We start from the raw sequence: 20,409 nt of genomic DNA, 5'->3' as shown, positions 1-20,409 counted from the left end.
GTGTCTATTGATTTCCTCCCTATGGATCGGCACGTGTGCTCATGCAAGCCACCAAATGGTGTGTAAGTGATCTAATAGGAGAGAGGGTTCTCTGTAGGCTCTCGGAGGGACATGCTAACCGTACCAATGGAATTACCATTTAGTTGAAAGTGATGAGTCTGTAAATTGCAGTGGATGCTTGGCCAGCTCTGTTGGTGTACTCTTAATGAAGGTGAGGGCCCTGGCATACTGTATTGGTTTAATGACCTCAGGGCTTCATTTACACAGTAGCTTGAATCATCATTTCCAATACACAGTTTGAATCATAATTTCAGAAACTGCAAGAAGTATTGGAGGCTGCGTGATTTTCTCTCACAGAGGAGTTTTTCCTCCAACTATGAGTCAGAGAATCATGGGAAAAGAGATTATAGAAGGAAATTGCCTCTCCTGTAATGGATTTAATTTTGATGCCTCAGAATATCAGGATTGTTCGGGGCTGCAATGGGTGACTGATCAAATGCAGCCTCAAATTGGATACTGATCATTTTGTGACCATACTTGTTAGTCAGAGTTTAAACAAGTTTACATGGGTGAAAGGCAACTGAAAGCCAGAACCAAAGGACTGTGAGATGAAGGATAAAACAAGGCATCAGCGCATTTATTCATCCAAGACCAAGTAAGAACTCTGATCAGAGTGGTAACAGGCTACTAACAGGCTTCTGTTTCTTCATGTCTAGTGCATGTCCAGTTCTGTTACTAACACCACTGGACACGAAGAAACAGAAAGAACTTAATAGACACTAAAGCCAATGTACGGCAATAGTCTGGCCTCTCAAACCACCAAGGTCAGAACATGATCAAATACTGAGGGAGCACAGAATGTAAATGCAATTCAAAGCCCAGACACGTACTGCATTTAAAAAAACATGAAATCATGAAAACAATACATCTTTTCATCAGTGAGCTGTGGTTATACCATATAGGTTAGGACATTTCAAATGAGAGATTGATATTCCATTGGAAAAAGGAAAACCTGCACTTACTGGAAATAGTCTTTTTAAGTTTAATTTTCTTAAACAGCTGCAAAAGATAATATTTTATCTCGTGATTTTTTTTTACTTACTATGACTGTGATATGTGGTTGTCTCACCTAGCTACCTTAAAATGAATGCACTAACTGTAAGTTGCTCTGTGTAAGTGTGTCTGCTAAACGACTTAGAACATAAATGTACATTTTACATTTAAGTTTCAATATTCAATAGTTTCATTGTGCTCAAGTGCAGGGCATGATATCTAGCATTCATCAGTGGCATGGTGTGGTAATTAGGACAGTCAATAGATAATAGTTGCACCTTTATGTCCTCACGGATATCGAGTGAGGAACACTGCTCTAGAAAATTGGCTGCTCTGATCAGGGGCCACATTAGACTTGTCATACCTTCATACTGACATTTTGCCATCTCAGGATACTCGGTAATACCGGCACTGAACACAAGGGGTGCTATTTTCAAACCCCACTGTGCCACTGTAATCCGAAGATTAGCAACACTAACAAGATTGCTACTAAAAAATGCTACTCAGAGTTTGCTGCACGCACAAAAAAATATTAGACAGCAAGGGAGGTGATTCCCTGCTGTTACCAAGATAAGCTTGATTTTGCAAGAAGCTAACCACTTAGCTAGACAACTAGCTACTAAATAAGCAAACCAAATGCACAACTGCAGAGCATTTAGCACATTTTAGACCGTTAACTTAATAGTTATAAGATTCTATACTGTAGGTAGATCACCTGGCGTGTGCTGCAGTGACTGACTCACAAGGATCTGGTCTGTTGTCCTTGTGTACTTGTAAACAAACACCATGTGACTGGGGACTACCGGTAGGGTTCAAATTGAAAAATTATGTGATAGGTGAAATGAAGAACGCAATCTGCTTTATCTCCTAACGTATTGCACAAGTTGACTGTAGGTATTTACATTAAAAGTAGCTACAAATATTAAAATACATTTTTAAAACTTCAAAGAAATAGTTTAAATGGTATTGAAGGTATTGAAAAACTATCCCATTACTATTTCCAAATACCCTGGTATACTGTATATGCTGCGGTATACCGCCCAAGCCTAGGCACCATGTCAATGTACTGTACAGAGCATCTGATCTCACACGCAGTCATCCATCCGTAGACTACAGACCTCCTTGATAACTGAAGCAGCAATTCAGCTGAAGGGGCCACTTCATGGACACACATCAGTGCTCAAGGGAATCCAATGACATGTCTGAGGCTATAATCCTTAATTTAATCACAAAGCGGGCATCCCGCCTCTGTTTTGGTATAAATCTGAGGGATGGGCCTAGAGAAATGTAACAACTTTCAAATTCATAGACAGAGCTATGGGTGAAAGAACTGTAATATCACATGTTCACCCTGTTTCTAGCTCCTAGACAACTTTGCAGTATTTGTTTTGTGTGTGTTGTTTCTTACATTATTTGCTCAGAACGTTACTTGTATTATTACCTAAAGCTGAAAAGAACTTTTGGATATTAGATCGTGGTCACTTACCAGAAATTCGAGCAGAAATTCGACTTCCCTGAATTCCCGAGGCAGCTCTATTCATCCCGGGGACTGCAACGAAACGCTGACGCCGGAAAAGAGGAAGAAGAAGTAGGGCCCTAGTCAGACTCAAGTGGCGTGCATATCATCCACCACTTCTAAGTACATTACTCGCTAACGTTCAGTCCCTGGACACTAAAGTAGACGATCTCAGGGTGAGGATCTCCTTACAGAGAGACAGACGACAGGGACTGTAACATACTCTGTTTTACGGAATCATGGGTCTCTCCGGATATATTATCCCCGGGACAGGAAGAACAAACATTCTGCGAAAAAGAAAGGCAGAGGGGTTTGTTTCATTATTAACAACTCATGGTGTCATTGTGGTAACGTACAGCAATTCAAGTCCTTTTGCTCTCCGGATTTGGAATACCTCACCATCAAGTGCCGACCACATTACCTCCCAAGATAATTTTTTGGGTCATTGTCACTGCCGTGTATATTCCTCCCCAAGACAACATCACAATGGCTCTAAAGGAACTACACTGGACTATGTGCAAACTGGAAACCATGTAACCTGAGGCCATATTTATTGTAACCTGGGACTTTAATAAACGAAATCTGAGGAAAACGCTACCGAAATTCTATCAAGACACCTCCTGTCCTACACGCGCATCATGGACTGAATCATTGCTACTCTCCCTGCCGGGATGGCTACAAGGCCCTCCCTCGCCCTGTAGCCATTGCATCCATTCTGCTCCTCCTCACCTATAGGCAGAAACTTAAGCAGGAAGCACATGAAGTAAGGACTGTACAACGTTGGTCTGACCACTCGGAATCTATGCTTCAAGATTGTTTTGATCATGCGGACTGGGAAATGTTCATGTCGCCTCTGAGAATAATATTGACGTAAACACTGACTCGATTCAGCAGGAAGTCGATAGAGAATGTTGTTCCCAATCAACCAAAAATTGTGGATAGATGGCAGCATTCTCCCAAAACTGAAAGTGTGAACCACTACATTCAACCATGGCAAGGTGACTGGGAACATGGACGTGTACAAACAGACCATCTATGACCTCTGTAAGGCAATCAAAGAGGCAAAACCACAGTACAGTACAGTACCAGTCAAAAGTTTGGACACACCTACTCCAGTTTTTTAAAACTATTTCTACATTGTAGAATAATAGTGAAGACATCTGTCATCATGAAGTGCTTTGAGAGGCTAGCTAAGGACCATATCACCTCCACCTTACCCGACACCCTAGACCCACTGCAACTCACATACCACCCCAACAGATCCATGGACGTCACAATCGCCATCACACTGCACACTGCCCTATCCCACCTGGACAAGAGAAATACCTTTGTAAGAATGCTGTTCATCAACTACAGCTCAGTCTTCAAGCCCATCATTAAGCTGAACCCCCTAAGGGTCTGAACCCCTCCCTGTGCAACTGGGTCATGGGCTTCCTGATGGGCCGACTCCAAGTGAAGAAGGTCGGCAACAACACCTCTGCTACGCTGATCCTCAACACGGGGGCCCCACAGGGGTAAGTGCTCAGCCCCCTCCTGTACTCCCTGTTCACCTATGACTCCGTGGCCAAGTCAATCATCAGGTTTGCTGATGACACAACAGTGATAGGCCTGATTACCAACAATGACAAGACAGCCTACAGGGAGGAGGTGAGACCCCTGGCAGAGTGGTGCCAGAAAAAACAAAAACAAAGGAGCTGATCGTGGACTGCAGGAGAATGCAGAGAAAGCACGATCCCATCCACATCGACAGGGCTGCAGAGGAGAGGAAGCACTACCATCTAAAAAGGCAGAGACAGTACAGATGCATCAAAGCTGGGACCAAGAGACTGATAAACAGCTTCTCAGTGCCTTTTCAACCACAGGAAGCTGAAGAAATTCATCTTGGCCCGTAAGACCCTCACAAACTTCTACAGATGCACCATTGAGAGCATCCTGTCGGGCTGTATCACCGCCCAGTATGGCAATTGCACCGTCCGCAACCGCAGGGCTCTACAGGGGGTGGTGTAGTCTGCCCAATGCATCACTGGGTGCACACTACCAGCCCTCCAGGACATCTACTGCACTCTGTGTCACAGGAAAACCAAGTAGATCATCAAAGATCTCAGCCACCCGAACCACAGCCTGTTCACCCCGCTACCATCTAGAAGGTAGAGACCAGTACAGGTGCATCAAAGCTGGGACAGAGAGACTGAGAAACAGCTTCTATCTCCAGGCCATCAGACTGTTAAATAGTCACCATTAGCCGGCATCTGCCCAGTACCCTGCCCTAAACCTAAGTCACTGTTACTAGCTAGCTACCACTAGGTTCTCTACCCTGTACCTTAGAGACTGCTGCCCTATGTACATAGAGTCATTGAACACTGTTGACTTTAATAATGTGTACATACTGTTTTACCCACTTTATATGTATATACTGTATTCTAGTCATGGTTCATCCTATATAACTACTGCTGTACACACCTTTTCTATACTGTTCATACACACCATTTTATATATATTCCGGACTCTGACATTGCTCGTTCTGATATTTCTTAATTTATTCCTTTTTACTTTTGGATTTTGTGTATTGTTTTGGATTTCTAGTTATTACTAAACTGTTGGAGTGAGAAACACAAGCATTTTGCTACACTTGCGATAACATCTACAAATCTGTCTACGTGATCAGTAAACTTTGATTTGATTTGACCATCCATGATTTCAAAATGATAGTTTTAACCATGTTTTAAGGCTATACAGTGTTTGTTTACATTTACATTGTTTACAAACATTGTGGTAAAATAAGCTTTTATTTTGGCTTCTCATGGTGTGTGACAGTTGAACTAAACTCATGAGGCATTTATAAGTTATATTATTCAAGAATCAATGGGTATGGGGCCTCCCGAGTGGAGAGGAGTCACTACAGACCTGGGTTTGATCCAGGCTGTGTCACAGCCGGCCGTGACCGGGAGACCCATGAGGCGGCACACAATTGGCCCAGCGTTTTCTGGGTTAGGGGAGGGTCTGACTGGCCAGGATGTGCTTGTCCCATCGCACTCTAGTGAATCCTTGTGGCGGGCGACTTCGGTCGCCAGCTGTACGGTGTTTCCTCTAACACATTGGTGCGGCTGGCTTCCGGGTTAAGCGAGCAGTGTGTCAAGAAGCAGTGCGGCTTGATGGGATGGTGTTTCGGAGGACGCATAGCTCTTGACTTTCACCTCTCCCGAGTCCGTACGGGAGTTGCAGCAATGGGACAAGACTAACAACCAATTTGGATATCACGAAATTGGGGAGAAAAAGGGAGAAAATAAAGAATCAATGGGTATATATCATTATACCCCCCATTCTCTCTAGTAAGTTGTTCCTTCCACTGTCAAACCATCCTAGAGTACCCCTGCCCCCATATGCTCCCTAGTAAGTTGTTCCTTCCACTGTCAAACCAGCCCAGAGTACACCCCCATTCTCCCTAGTAAGTGGTTCCTTCCACTGCCAAACCAACCAGGCCAGAGACTAGAATAAGAAGCTGTCAGGTCGGAGTGTGTCTAAGGAGAGAGCTCAGCTGAACAGCCCCATCCTGTTGCTACCTCAGCCTGCCTGCACAGCCGTTTTGCTCACAGTCACTTCACGCTGTCTTTATGTGCAAAGGGACGACATCACACAGCAGGCAGCAATGTGTCTCAATTAGAGCTAAATCTACGGGTGTTCTTGTTTCCCAGCAAACGGTTTAAAATGGGGACAACCCGTTACTGTCTGCTGCACAAAGTGAATAAAGAAAATAAAGAATAGGATCAAAGTTTTGAATCACAGAGGGGTTGAGAGGAGTGTTATTTGTAGGGTCTTGTCTCCTGTTTATCAGGGCATGTTCTTAGTCTGTGTAATGTCTGCTTCAGCATTAGAAATGTAAAAAGCTGTAACAGAAGACAAAGACAGGTTTACCGGGGTGAAAAGAGAGCACACCAGTTACCCAAAACAAACATTGTGTGCGTGCACTTTGTCATAGCAAATGAAGTAGGCATGTTTTTTTCACTGCTGTCTATCAACAGACCTTGAAGGTATGGGATAGATAATGTACTCATTTCTTGTACATCAATGTAAAATTGATTACAACGAGAATCTAAAAACATGATGTATAAGTGTTTACTTACAGTATATCTATTCATGTCAAATCAAATATTTTTCAGAATGTTCTTTTACAATGTACGGAGCTTTCTTGAATGTGGCCATGATAAACGTACTCTAATTTAAATACAATTATTAGTATTTATCCTTTTATGGGTATTTCCATGGATCAACATTAGTAAAAATTCCTCTCTAACATGCCTGCTTCTTCTCTCTCTCTGTCTCTCTATCTGTAGGTTCCAGGCTGTGTGATGGACGACCGGCGCACCCCATCCTCCTCCTGCTCCTCGTCCTCCAGGCCATGCTGCCGCTCTGCTCTGGTGAACGCACCTGCCCTCACAGCTGCCGTTGTGAGGGGAAGATAGTCCACTGCGAGTCTGCTGGCTTCTTGGACGTCCCTGAGAACATCTCAGTGGGCTGCCAGGGCCTCTCTCTTCGCTACAACGACCTGCACACGCTGCTCCCCTACCAGTTTGCCCACCTGAACCAGCTCCTCTGGCTCTACATGGACCACAACCAGATCTCTTCTCTAGACAGTCGGGTCTTCCAGGGGGTTCGCAGGCTTAAAGAGCTGATCCTCAGCTCCAACAAGATCTCTCAGCTCCACAACGCCACCTTCCACGGGGTGCCCAACCTCCGCAGCCTGGACCTATCCTACAACAAGCTGCAGGTGCTTCAGCCGGGGCAGTTCCACGGCCTGAAGAAGCTGCAGAACCTCCACTTGCGCTCCAACGGCCTCACCTTAGTCCCCATCCGGGCCTTCCTGGAATGCCGCAGCCTGGAGTTTCTGGACCTGGGCTACAACCGTCTCCGGGCCCTCACCAGGACCACCTTCCTGGGGTTACAGAAGCTCATGGAGCTGCACCTGGAGCACAACCAGTTCTCCCGGATCAACTTCTTTCTGTTTCCACGTCTTGCTAACTTGCGAGCGCTCTACCTGCAGTGGAACCGCATCCGAGCAGTCAACCAGGGCCTTCCCTGGACTTGGCACACGCTGCAGAAACTGGATCTGTCTGGCAACGAGATCCAGACCCTGGACCCTGCCGTGTTCCACTGCCTGCCTAACCTCCAGACCCTCAACCTGGAGTCCAACAAGCTGTCCAACGTGTCCCAGGAGGCAGTGTCTGCATGGATCTCCCTAAACTCTATCAACCTTGCAGGTAACGTGTGGGACTGTGGGACAGGCATCTGCCCCCTGGTGGCCTGGCTGAGGAACTTTCGTGGCACTAAAGACACGACCATGATATGCAGCAGCCCAAAGCAGCTCCAGGGAGAGAAGATCATGGAGGCTACGAGGAACAATGGAATTTGTGAGGAAACTGATTACTTCCAGACTGAAACCCCTTCACCAACCCCAGATTTCATTGAAACGACATCTGACCCAACCCCTGCTCCCACCAGCCCACTTCCACTCCTGCCTCCACCTACCACCCTGGCCCCCCTACCCCCACCTCGGCCTCAGTCCCCCCCCCGGCCTACTTTTCCCAGCCGGGTAAGGATTGACCCCAGAGACTCCCCTCCACGGGCTCCGCCCTCCCTCCGCAGCCTGGTGGTGACTCAGCCCCCAGAGCCGGAGCACATGTCCTTCCACAAGGTGGTGGTGGGCAGCGTGGCACTCTTCTTCACCATGTCACTCGTCCTGACCGTCATCTACGTGTTATGGAGGCGCTACCCGAATGCGGCACGGCTCCTGCAGCAGCGCTCCGTGGTGGGCCGCAAGCGGCGGAAAAAGAGCCCGGAGCCTGAGCAAAACCTGAGCTCCCAGCTGCAGGAGTATTACATGAGCTACAATCCGGCCGCCTCGCCGGAGGGCTTGGAGGTGCTGGGCAACGGTACTGGCTCCTGCACCTGCACCATCTCCGGCTCCAGGGAATGCGAGGTATGACCCGTCGCATCTGCCTTTAAAAACAAAACCCAAAAAGCAAAAACACAAAGGCTCAAGAGAGAGAGGTAAATCCTTTTTCAGGCATGAACTGTTTAGAGAGACTTTGAATCAGGGCTAAGCACCCTTGACTCTTGGTTCATAACATGCTCGACTTAGAACTTTGAATGTTTCCAATTATTTCTGCAGTTTTCATTCATAAATCGAATTGGACACTGGAAACATGAAAATGACATTTAGAACCAGGAGGCAACGGTAACCTAGCTCAGGTTCAGAGAGCTACATTATTGCACTGCCACATGTGTCATTGGCTTTAATACCTTTTGTTCACTTTTTTGTTTGTTTAGTTTATTTGCCAATCAGCTTATTTTTATTCAGAGTTACACTTCAGCAGCGTTTTGAAGCACAATTCTTAATCATGCACACACTTTTTGCATGGCTCCAGTGACAGATCCTGTATACTTGCACACTGTTCATGTTTCAAGGTCTCACACAAGTCATTGCTACGACATCATGGCATGGCTCACTGGATACTTTGATATACAGAACCAGTAACAGTTTGGAGGCACCTACTCATTCCGGGGTTTTTCTTTACTTTTTACTATTTTCTACATTGTAGAATAATAGTGAAGACATCAAAACTATGAAATAACACATATGGAATTATGTAGTAACCAAAAAAGTGTTTAACATATCAAAATATACGTTCGATTTTATGTTCTTCAAAGTAGCCACCCTTTGCCAAGATTGTGCAAAGCTGTCATCAAAGCAATCTCTCAACCAGCTTCATGTGGTAGTCACCTGGAATGCATTTCAATTAGCAGGTGTGCCTTGTTAAAAGTTAATTTGTGGAATTTCTTTCCTTCTTAATGCATTTTAGTCAATCATTTGTATTGTGACAAGGTAGGGGTGGTATACATAAGATGGCCATATTTGGTAAAAGACCAAGTCCATATTATGGGAAGAACAGCTCAAATAAGCAAAGAGAAACGACAGTCCATCATTACTTTAAGGTAATTACTTGAAGGTCAGTCAATGTGGAAAATTTCAAGAACTTTGAAAGTTTCTTCAAGTGCAGTCGTAAAAACCATCAAGCGCTATAATTAAACTGGCTCTCATGAGGTCCGCCACAGGAATGGAAGACCCAGAGTTACCTCTGCTGCAGAGTTCAAGTAACAGACACATCTCAACATCAACTGTTCAGAGGAGACTGCGTGAATCAGGCCTTCATGGTCGAATTGCTGCAAAGAAACCACTACTAAAGGACACCAATAATAAGAAGAGACATGCTTAGGCCAAGAAACATGAGCAATGGTCATTAGACCGGTGGAAATCTGTCCTTTGGTCTGATGAGTCCAAATTTGAGAGTTTTGGTTCCAACTGCCGTGTCTTTATGAGACGCAGAGTAGGTGAACGGATGATCTCTGCATGTGTGGTTCCCACCGTGAAGCATGGAGGAGCAGGTATGATAGTGTGGGGGTGTTTTGCTGGTGACACTGTCAGTGATTTATTTAGAATTCAAGGCACACTTAACCAGCATGGATACCACAGCATTCTGCAGCGATACGCTGTCCAATCTGGTTTGTGCTTAGTGGGACTATCAATTGTTTTTCAACAGGACAATGTAGAAAATAGTAAAAATAAAGAAAAACCTTTGAATGAGTAGGTGTGTCCAAACTTTTGACTGGTACTATATATGTGTTTGTTTGTATATGATTGTATGTGTTTATTATGTGTAGTACACTCAATGTGTGTGAGTAAGTGAATAGGTACATTTCTTTCAAGGCCAAAAATGAAAGACAGGGCAGGGGTTAGCTTAAGGCCACTAGCTTTCCCCATCTTGACCAAACTGGAATGGTTAGCTCTCCACCTCACGAGATGCCAAAAAAACAAACTCCAAATCGATTCAAGCCAAATCACAACATGGATTAATGAGGTATTGATCAACATCGGTTGGATGCCCCATAACAGAGCGACTGGAGCTCCATGTGCTCTTATGTGGCAGAGTAGAAAAAGAAGAGGTCCCAGTCCGCATGGCTGCATGCCCATTACTGGTGGTTTATTTCACTTCCTCAGTGGCCCTGTACGAGCCACATGGTCCACCTGCCGGCCAGGCTGCAGTAGCTACGGCCCTCTTTAGCCTAATCTCTTCAGCCACTTAACTCAACAGTGTGTTTAGTAAAATAGTAGAGGGCATAGTGGAAGGGGCATTAGCTCCCGCCTGTTTTGGGAAGATTTATGGTAATCTCAAAAGAGCCATAGCGATATGTGTAATCCCAAATCTTATGAAATGCTCATTAATGCGGATGGATCCCTCCGGCCTGCCAAGATGAGGCACCTATTTATACCCAATACCAGGGTAATTACAATCACCAGCCATCGCACTGCGTCTGCGTTTGATCTCAGGAAGCATGTTTTCCTACACAGATGTGCTGTTTTATAAAAGGATATTCACCTGAAGTGATTTCGTAAAAGGGGATTATTTATGTTCAGAGAGGAACTGTTTTGGAAGGAGGAGAGAAAAAAATTACAGAAAGTAATCTGTTTATTACACTCCACTGGAAGGAACCAAAGATCACAGGAAGCAAAAATTAAAACCCTGTAAATGTTTGGTTTGTATAATGAGGAAATGAACTGACACACTCGGTGGTTTTACAGGTTGAATTAATGATTCTATGACAGTGCTGCAAAACAAGTCCACAGAGCCCATCTTATCCATATTAATTATCACATTCAACATTATCCTTTCTGCTGACTGCAGTTTGCGACATTTTTTTATCAAGAGTTTAGATTTTTGCTCAGTAAGCCTCCAACATCATTAATTCTATTGAAGGAATAAGGCGTTTATTTAATATCAGAACTCCCATGGCGCCAAATTCAAATTTTTATTCTGCTCAAAACCTTTTCTAATACTTTTTATATGCCTACCGTTTCATGAGTTATTTCAGAAATATGACATGAATCACCTATAGGCACCAAGCTACCAAGCCATTCATTATAATTCCTCTGACTGGCAAAGCAACTCTATGACAAGGAGAGCTGTTGCGTAACTAATTATTTTTGCACTCTGTCAACGCGTTATACCCTTAATCCATGGAGATAGAAAGACCTCTTATTACCTGCAGTGTGATTAACTCAACTTTGAAGGCTGGCATATTATTTCTGATTGGAACTTCATTTAATTCAATCTGAGTTTCTCTCAGACAATGCATAGATTTTCCCGTAAGTGGATCGCAAGGCCTGTACTTTCTTTTTTTTCATGGAAACATGGCAGTGAAATGAAGTACAAATGTGTTTCTCCCAATTACAGTGACAATGTGAATCTCATCCCCTCAAACACAGACACTCTTCTCCCTGTTCTCTGCAAAGTACTAAAGGGGGTCTGCAGAAGTTTTTTTTCTATGTTATGTTGTTGCTCATTTCGGTGAACGTTTAATAATTGAGGAGCAGGCGTCAGCTCAGTTTAACTTGATGAAAGAGCCATATTGCCGGCCGGCACAGCTGGCTGTGCCTTTCATTATGGCTCAGTGCGGTGCAGGCAGTCCCAACGGAAAACGGTGAGAAAGACTGGGAGCTGCGGCACGCTCTCAACTGTGCCTGTGATGAAATAAGAAACAGTCAGGATGAGAGAGGAATGCTGCATACCGGGTCAAAGCCCAATTAAAGCACAGAGGAGAAAGTATCAGAGATGGTGTGATTTTTCCTCTGTGGCTGATTCAATTTGGTCATGTTCGGACTCACCAAAACTTCAATTCAGAATGATGATGTTTTGTATCATCATGATGATGTGGCCGGTGACACTTTGCTTCTTGTAAGTACAATATCTTGAAAACTTGACTGCTGACATGCAAAACATTTTGGGACTGTATCAACAGTGGACTATTGGAAAAAAAAAGATGTATACTTTTTGGATTTTCCCTTTTGAAAATAAATAGTTTCACCATATTTTACATTTATATTTTATATTTTAGTCATTTAGCAAACACTTTTATCCAGAGCGACTTACAGTTAGTGCATTCATCTTAATATAGCTAGCTGGGACAACCACATATCACAGGCATAGTAAGTACACTTTTCCTCAATAAAGTGGTTATCAGCAGAGCTAGAAGTGTTGGTTCAGGAAATTCATTTTTATTTGTATTTATTTTTAAAACCAAGAGTTCAGTTGTCACGAACCGGCTCAAAGCCCGTAACAAAAAGGGAGACAATGTGGAGATAAGGAATAACAACATATATTTATTAACTAACGTAACCTATATACAAATAAACAATAGTGTGTCTGCATGGAGAGAGTCTCCCAATGAATGGGGAAGAGGTCTATTTATCCTGGGACACACCCGGGCCCAGGTGTTTCCCATGTCGCTGACGACCCTCCCGGCTCTGCCCACCGGCCTCCTAATAAGGAAACAAGAGCAAAGAGAGAGAGAATACGACAGACAGAGTGTTCACGTAACAGGGTTGACCTTAAAATGAGGGATAGGTTTTTTTTTTACCTTAAAATTAATCACTAAGCACATTAAATAGTTATGATCTTCAGAAATGACTATGTCAAAGCAACAAAATAACTAGGGCTTTACAATGATGGTGAAAACTTGGAGAAATGTTGAGGTTAAGTAGGTTAAAATATCCAGAGAAGTCACAAGAGTGTGCACAGAGGAACATGTTAAAATGCTGAATTTCGGAACTTTAGCAAGTCTTTATTCATATAATTTGTTTTTTAATGTGGTCTATATTAAAGGACACTTAATTTAATATAACAGGCTTTTAAAATCAATGTTTTATTTAAAATATGTAAAGGGTCACAAAAGGGATTTATTTTGTGGAACGACCCTTGTAGGGAGGCATATCTCTTGCATACTAAATCAGACTTAAGTCTTCTTCCTTCTCAAAACTCTAATAATTGAGAAGAAGTCGACCATGCATTTTGCCCCAGAGCTCAAATAGAAGAGATTTACATTCAGGCAGCTCCAAAACACTAGAATTTGTATTTAAATACCTGTACAATTCCCCCCTCTCTCTATTTGAAAATAAATGTCAGAGTGTTTTCTTGGCAGTGGTAATGGAAAATAGCACTGAGATAAGCAAACTGAGAGCATAGTCACACTACCTTTTCATATGGTAGGAGTCATAACAGAGATCTATTTGAACTTATTGGCTGAAACACAATGAACCACTCAGGAAATAACAGACAAGGTTTTATGATGAAAAACAGCAGTTAGGTGCAATTAATGGAATAATTTTACATTGAAGAGTCCTTATCATGATAAGCATTCAATCAGCATGATAGTTTGAGTATTAGTATGGTGCATTGCTTCAATTGAGTAAGCCACTTTTCCTCATCAGGAAATTATGAGCTACTCTCCGCTCACCACTACTGGATAGAACTGTTTCAGTCATCTGTTAAGTGATTGAACATTGTCTGCTTCCTCAATGGATATGGTCAGAATAGGCCGTTTAAAGGCACTTAACAGTCACCAGCGTATGAGCAGTTTTATGTTCCCTTTAATCTGAAACCTAAATTGAACTGCTTCTCGTATACCAAGTCCCTCACATGTACACGCCTTTCCGATGGCCTCAAGGGCACCATCCCACTTCTGACACCATCGTAGCGAATTTGGGGGGTAGCCCTAAGATGTTGGCTTGACAGCAGCAGGCTTGACGAGGTCGCTAGGTGTTGGGTTAAGTTTGCTACAGTATGTTTATTAGTGTGATATCTTGTTTGTTATGATTATGAACATATTGCTCAATACGAGTGCTAGGAACAGGTTACTGGCTACCTCAACGGCTGTGGAAATTCAAACTGAAAAATAAATGTACAGTATTAGGATTTTTGTGTCAGATATTTCCATGTCATAAGATTTCAAGTCAGGTATAACTACCTTTTTGATCTGCATCTCTACTCAAAGAGAGCTGCCCCCTATTCAAAGCCCTATATATACATATGTAAGAAGGTAAAATGTTCTTTAATTTCAAATAAACTATCATCTCGTTTTCATACCCCTGGATATTTATCTAGATTCTAGATATCGCTGCTGACATGATCTTGTACAATATATCGGAATCTTTGCATTGTGATCCAAGTTCCAATATAATATTACATCAGGCAGACACATTAATAAAAATCAGTGAGGTATTGAGGTATTGTTCATGTCTATCTTGTGTTAGGGGAAATACATGGGTCCTCCATTGGGTCCCCTTTCATACCGGGTCTACCCTGCAGCACAGAGTGACTTTCAGAGATGCCCCTCCTCCCCTCAAACAGCTTTGAAGACTGGGGGCATGTCACGCAGCCCGACAAAGGCCTCCCTTGGCTAATTTCCCTTCACGTCCCGTTCGACTTGACAGGCATTCCTCCAAATACCATTTACAGAATGCTTTCATTCTCCACTGCCTCTCCATCTCTTTCTCCCCCCTTTCTGTCTCGCTCTCTCTGCCTCATCGGCTTTAAGTAGCCATTTAGTGCTTAAACGCACACATTCCACTGAGGCTTCTTAATGAATATCCAATAGGTTCTGGTTTGATATTTTGTCCCCATTTATCAAATCCCGTCTCATCCCTCTTAACGGGATCTATGGTCTGCAAGAGAGCTGCTTAATGTGTGCGTCATCTGATCTTTTTCACTTACACTTTAATTATGAATTAACTGATAAATTAATTGATTCAGTGATCAGGTCAATATTGTCTCCGTAAAGAATAGGGGTGTGGGGTAGTCTCACGGTTGGAGGGTTTAGGTGGAGGATGATGAACTAGTCCCTGAACACTCTCCATCCATCTCTACATCACACTGCCAAGGAGAGTCTAAATCTGTCTATAAAAAGACAGTGACTGACAGAAACAAGACTAAATAGCATTGAGGCCTGTGAGGCAAACGCATGATCCACCTGATGGTTCTTTCATGCCAATGTTGCCATCCCAAGCTTGAACTCCTCAGCTCTGTTTCTTAGGGACATGGCTTTGTTCCTCCTTGCCTAGATTGCAGGCATGACCTCAAATTGGTGCCAGTGTGCAGTAGCTCCTCAGGACACCCAGTGTGAAGACTGTGGCTGGATGGATAGGATACCCCAGGCCTATGCAGGTTATTCCCTCGTCCCAATCCACCCGCACATCAAATTAAATCAAATCTTATTTGTCACATGCTCCGAATACAACATGTGTAGACCGTACCGTGAAATGCTTAATTACAAGCCCTTAACCAACAATGCAGTTCAAGAAATAGAGTTAAGAAAATATGTACTAAATAAACTAAGGTGAAATAAATAAAAAAATAGAAAAAGAGTAACACAAGGAAATTACAGTACATAACAATAACGAGGCTATACATAGGGGGTACCGGTACTGAGTCAATGTGCGGGGGTACAAGTTAGTCGAGGTAATTTGTAAAGTAACTACACATAGATAATAAACAGAGTGTAGCAAAGTCGTTGTGTAAAACACAAAAGGGGGGGGGGGGGGCAATGTTAAATAATCCAGGTGTCCATTTTGATTAATTGTTCAGCCGTCTTATGGCTTGGGAGGTAGAAGCGTGTTAAGGAGCCTTTTGGTCCTAGACTTAGTGCTCCGGTACCGCTTGACGTGCGGTAGCAGAGAGAACAGTCTATGACTTGGGTGACTGGAGTTGTTGACAATTATTTGGGCCTTCCTCTGACACCGCCTAGTATATAGGTCATGGATGTCAGGAAGCTTGGCCACAAGTGATGTACTGTGCGTACGCACTACCCTCTGTAGCGCCTTACGTTCAGATGCCGAGCAGTTGTCATACCAGGCGGTGATGCAACCGGTCAGGATGCTCTCGATGGTGCAGCTGTAGAACATTTTTAGGATCTGGGACCCATGACAACTCTTTCCAGTCTCCTGAGGGGAAAAGGTGTTGTGCCCGGTCACAACTGTCTTGGTGCATTTGGACCATGATAGTTCATTGGTGATGTGGACACTAAGGAACTTGAAACTCTCGACCCGCTCTACTTCAGCCCTGTCTATGTAATGGAGGCCTGTTCGGCCCTCCTTTCCTATAGTCCACGATCAAGCCCCTTTGTTTTGCCAGGTCTCTGACCTCTCTCTATAGGCTTTCTCATGGTTGTTTGGTGATCAGGCCTACCACTGTTGTGTTGTCAGCAAACTTAATGATGGTGTTGGAGTCGTGCTTGGCCACGCAGTCGTGGGTGAACAGGGAGTAAAGGAGGGGACTGAGCATGCACCCCTGAGTGGCCCCAGTGTTGAGATCAGCTGAGGATGTGTGTTGCGCTACCCTTACCACCTGGGGCGGCTCGTCAAGAAGTCCGGAATCTAGTTGCAGAGGGAGGTGTTTAGTCCCAGGGTCCTTAGCTTAGTGATGAGCTTTGTGGGCACTATGATGTTGAACGCTGAGCTGTAGTCAATGAACAGCATACTCAAATAGGTGTTCCTTTTGTCCAGGTGGAAAAGGGCAGTGTGGAGTGCGATTGAGATTGTGTCATCTGTGGATATGTTGGGGCGGTATGCGAATTGGGTGGGTCTAGGGTTTCCGGCATGATGGCGTTGACGTGAGCCATGACCAGCCTTTCAAAGCACTTCATGGCTACCAACATGAGTGTTATGGGGCGGTAATCATTTAGGCAGGTTACCTTTGCTTTCTCGGGCACAGGGACTATGGTGGTCTGTTTGAAACATGTAGGTATTACAGACTCAGGTCAGGGAGAGGTTAAAAATGTCAGTGAAGACACTTGCCAGTCGGTACGCGCATGCTTTGAGTACACGTCCTGGTAATCCGTCTGGTCCAGTGGCTTTGTGAATGTTGACCTGTTTAAAGGTCTTTCTCACATCGGCTACAGAGAGCGTGATCACACAGTCATCCGGAACAGCTGGTGCTCTCATGCATACTTCAGTATTGCTTTCCTCGAAGCGAGCATTAAAGCCATTTAGCTGGTCTGGTAGGCCCGCGTCACTGGGTAGCTCGCGACTGGGTTTCCCTTTGTAGTCCGTAATATTTTTCAAGCTCTGCCACATCCGACAAGCGTCAGATCCGGTGTAGTAAGATTCAATCTTAGTTCTGTATTGACGCTTTGCCTGTTTGAGGGCTTTGCAGGATTTCTTATAAGTGTCCGGATTAGTGTCCCGCTCCTTGAAAGCGGCAGCTCTAGCCTTTAGCTCGGTGTGGATGTTGCCTGTAATCCATGGCTTCTGGTTGGGAAATGTGCGTACGGTCACTGTGGGGACGACGTCGTCAATACACTTATTGATGAAGCCAGTGACTGAGGTGCCATTGGATGAATCCCGGAACATATTCCAGTCTGTGCTAGCAAAACAGTCCTGTAGCGTAGCAGCCGCGTCATCTGACCACTTCCGAGTCACTGGTACGTCCTGCTTTAGTTTTTGCATGTAAGCAGGAATCAGGAGGATAGAATTATGGTCAGATTTGCCAAATGGAGGGCGAGGGAGAGCTTTGTATGCGTCTCTGTGTGTGGAGTAAAGGTGGTCTAGAGTTATTTCCCTCTGGTTCACATGTGACATGCTGGTGGAAATTAGGTAAATTTGGCTCCCAAGTGGCGTAGCGGTCTAAGGCACTGCATCTCAGTGCTAGAGGTGTCACTACAGCCCCTGGTTTAAATCCAGGCTGTATCACAACTGGCCGTGATTGGGAGTCCCATAGGGTGGCGAACAATTGGCCCAGCGTCGTCCGGGTTAGGGTTTGGCTGGGGTATGCCTTCATTGTAAATAAGAATTTGTTCTTAACTGACTTGCCTAGTTAAATAAAGGTTAAATATTTATTTTTTTAACTGATTTAAGTTTGTCTGCATTTAAGTCCCCGGCCACTCGGAGCGCCGCTTCTGGATGATAATTTTCTTGTTTGTTAATGGCCTTATACAGCTCGTTGAGTGCGGTCTTAGTGCCAGCATCGGTTTGTGGTGATAAATAGACGGCTACGAATAATATAGATGAGAACTCTTTTGGTTGATAGTGTGGTCTACAGCTTATCATGAGGTATTCTACCTCAGCCGAGCTATACCTCGAGACTTCTTTAATATTATACATCGCCACCAGTAGTTATTGACAAATAAACACACACCCCCGCCCCTCGTCTTACCAGACGTAGCCGCATATAAGGGCACAAGGCGAGACCCAGATGCAGACACAGGAGGCAGATGGTTCGAGTCTGTCGTTTATTTATAATCCAAAAGGAGTAGGCAAGAGAATGGTCGTTGACAGGCAAAAGGTCAAAACCAGATTCTGAGACCAAAAGGTAAAGAGTGCCAGACAGGCTCGATGTTAGGGCAGGCAGAAGGGTCAGGCAGGCAGGTACAGAGTCCAGAAAAACAGTCAAGGGTCAAAACCCGGAAGACTAGAAAAAGAGAATAGAAAACAGGAGCACGGGGAAAACACGCAGGAAAAATTAATTAGCAATCCCCAGAAACCACTGTAACTGCACCCTGGACATGGGTTGGGGCCAATCCACCAACCGCTCTCACTTTTTCTGGATCCATCTGAACATTCCCTTCAGAGATGATGTATCCCAGAAAAGTGATTGTGGAGCGGTGGAACTCGCACTTCTCCGCTTTAACAAACAACTGGTTCTCCAGAAGGCGCTGAAGAACTTGTCGAACATGGAGAACGTGTTCCTGGGCAGAACGGGAGAAAACCAGGATGTCATCGAGGTATACAAAAACAAACCGATTCAACATGTCCCGGAGCGCATCGTTAACCAGAGCTTGGAAGACAGCAGGAACGTTAGTGAGTCCAAATGGCATGACCAGGTACTCATAGTGTCCACTTGCTGTATTGAAAGCAGTCTTCCACTCGTCTCCTTCGCGTATCCAAACGTTGACTGGTCTCCCACAGCAGAATAACAGCAAAAGGGGTACAGGTAATAGGAATTAGGGAATTCCCAGTCTGACTCACAAGAGTAGTTGTACCTACTAATGATCTAGGTCTCCTCACTGGACAGGTCACAATGAAATGCCCAGCAGCACCGCAATACAGACAACTGTTGGAGCTTAGCCTATGTGAACGTTCCCTAGCAGATAATCTAGCTCTTCCCAGTTCCATAGGTTCTGGTGTATCCGACTCACCCGTCGTTGATGGTTCTCGAGGGAGCTCAGGTGGTTTGGATCCTCTCGGGAAAGCTATCCTCGGGGACTTCCGGGTTCCCTCGGAGGTGTTCCCTGTGGATGAACGAGTGTGCCTGAGACCAGACCTCCTCTCACTCCTGAGTTCCCTTAGGCGTCCATCAATTCTAATGGTGAGGGCGATGAGGGAGTCGAGGTCCACCGGTAGTTCCCGAGCAGCTAGCTCATCTTTTACCACCTCAGATAATCAGTGAAGAAAAGTATCGAAAAGAGACTCCGGATTCCAGGCACTCTCGGCGGCCAACGTGCGAAAATCTACCGCGTAGTCTGCCACACTACGGGAGTTTTGACGTAATTCAAGAAGTTTACTGGCTGCCTCTCTCCCGGATTCCAAAAATCAAATACCTTCCTCACATCTGCCATGAAATTCTCCAGATGACAACAAACGGCGGATTTTTGCTCCCAAATTGCCGTAGCCCAGGAGAGCGCCCTTCCCGACATTAGCGTAATAACATACGCTATCTTAGATCGGTCTGAAGGAAACAAAGATGGCTGTATCTCAAAAATAGAGCACTGAGAAAGAATCCCCAGAATATCCCCAGAATATCACTCCGGAGGAGGTAAGTGGGGTTTTCGGGGAGCTGGGGTAGGCTGTACAAGCTCACCACTAATAGGGAAAAAATGACTGGGTGGTTGGGGTTTCTCAGCTGTAGCAGGCAGCCTCCGAGCTAACTCCCTGATTTGCTCCATAATCTCCTTAAACCCTTGGTCGTGGCATTCCCTCAAGGAACGGAGCCCTCCCAGAAGGTCCTGTAACAGCTCCT

The 20,409-nt window shown here is 44.6% G+C and overlaps 1 protein-coding gene across 2 annotated transcripts in view; it reads left to right on the top strand.

The window, feature by feature from the left end:
* LOC111964083 (leucine-rich repeat transmembrane neuronal protein 4-like) overlaps nucleotides 1-20,409 on the top strand; it is a 54,623-nt gene that overhangs the window by 15,758 nt on the left and 18,456 nt on the right. Inside the window, exon 2 of one of the 2 annotated variants that reach the window (XR_011479902.1) lies at nucleotides 6,901-8,614. Coding sequence is in view for 1 of the 2 variants with exons in the window: in XM_023987798.2 (XP_023843566.1) it covers nucleotides 6,901-8,543 (1,643 nt within the window). In the remaining variant the exon portion in view is untranslated. The remainder of the gene's footprint in view (nucleotides 1-6,900; nucleotides 8,615-20,409) is intronic. The other variant, XM_023987798.2, reaches the window with a different exon arrangement.

The sequence above is a fragment of the Salvelinus sp. IW2-2015 genome, linkage group LG5 (assembly GCF_002910315.2).
Source record: "Salvelinus sp. IW2-2015 linkage group LG5, ASM291031v2, whole genome shotgun sequence".
Lineage (NCBI taxonomy): Eukaryota > Metazoa > Chordata > Actinopteri > Salmoniformes > Salmonidae > Salvelinus > Salvelinus sp. IW2-2015.
This window is presented reverse-complemented; position numbering and strand designations above follow the sequence as displayed.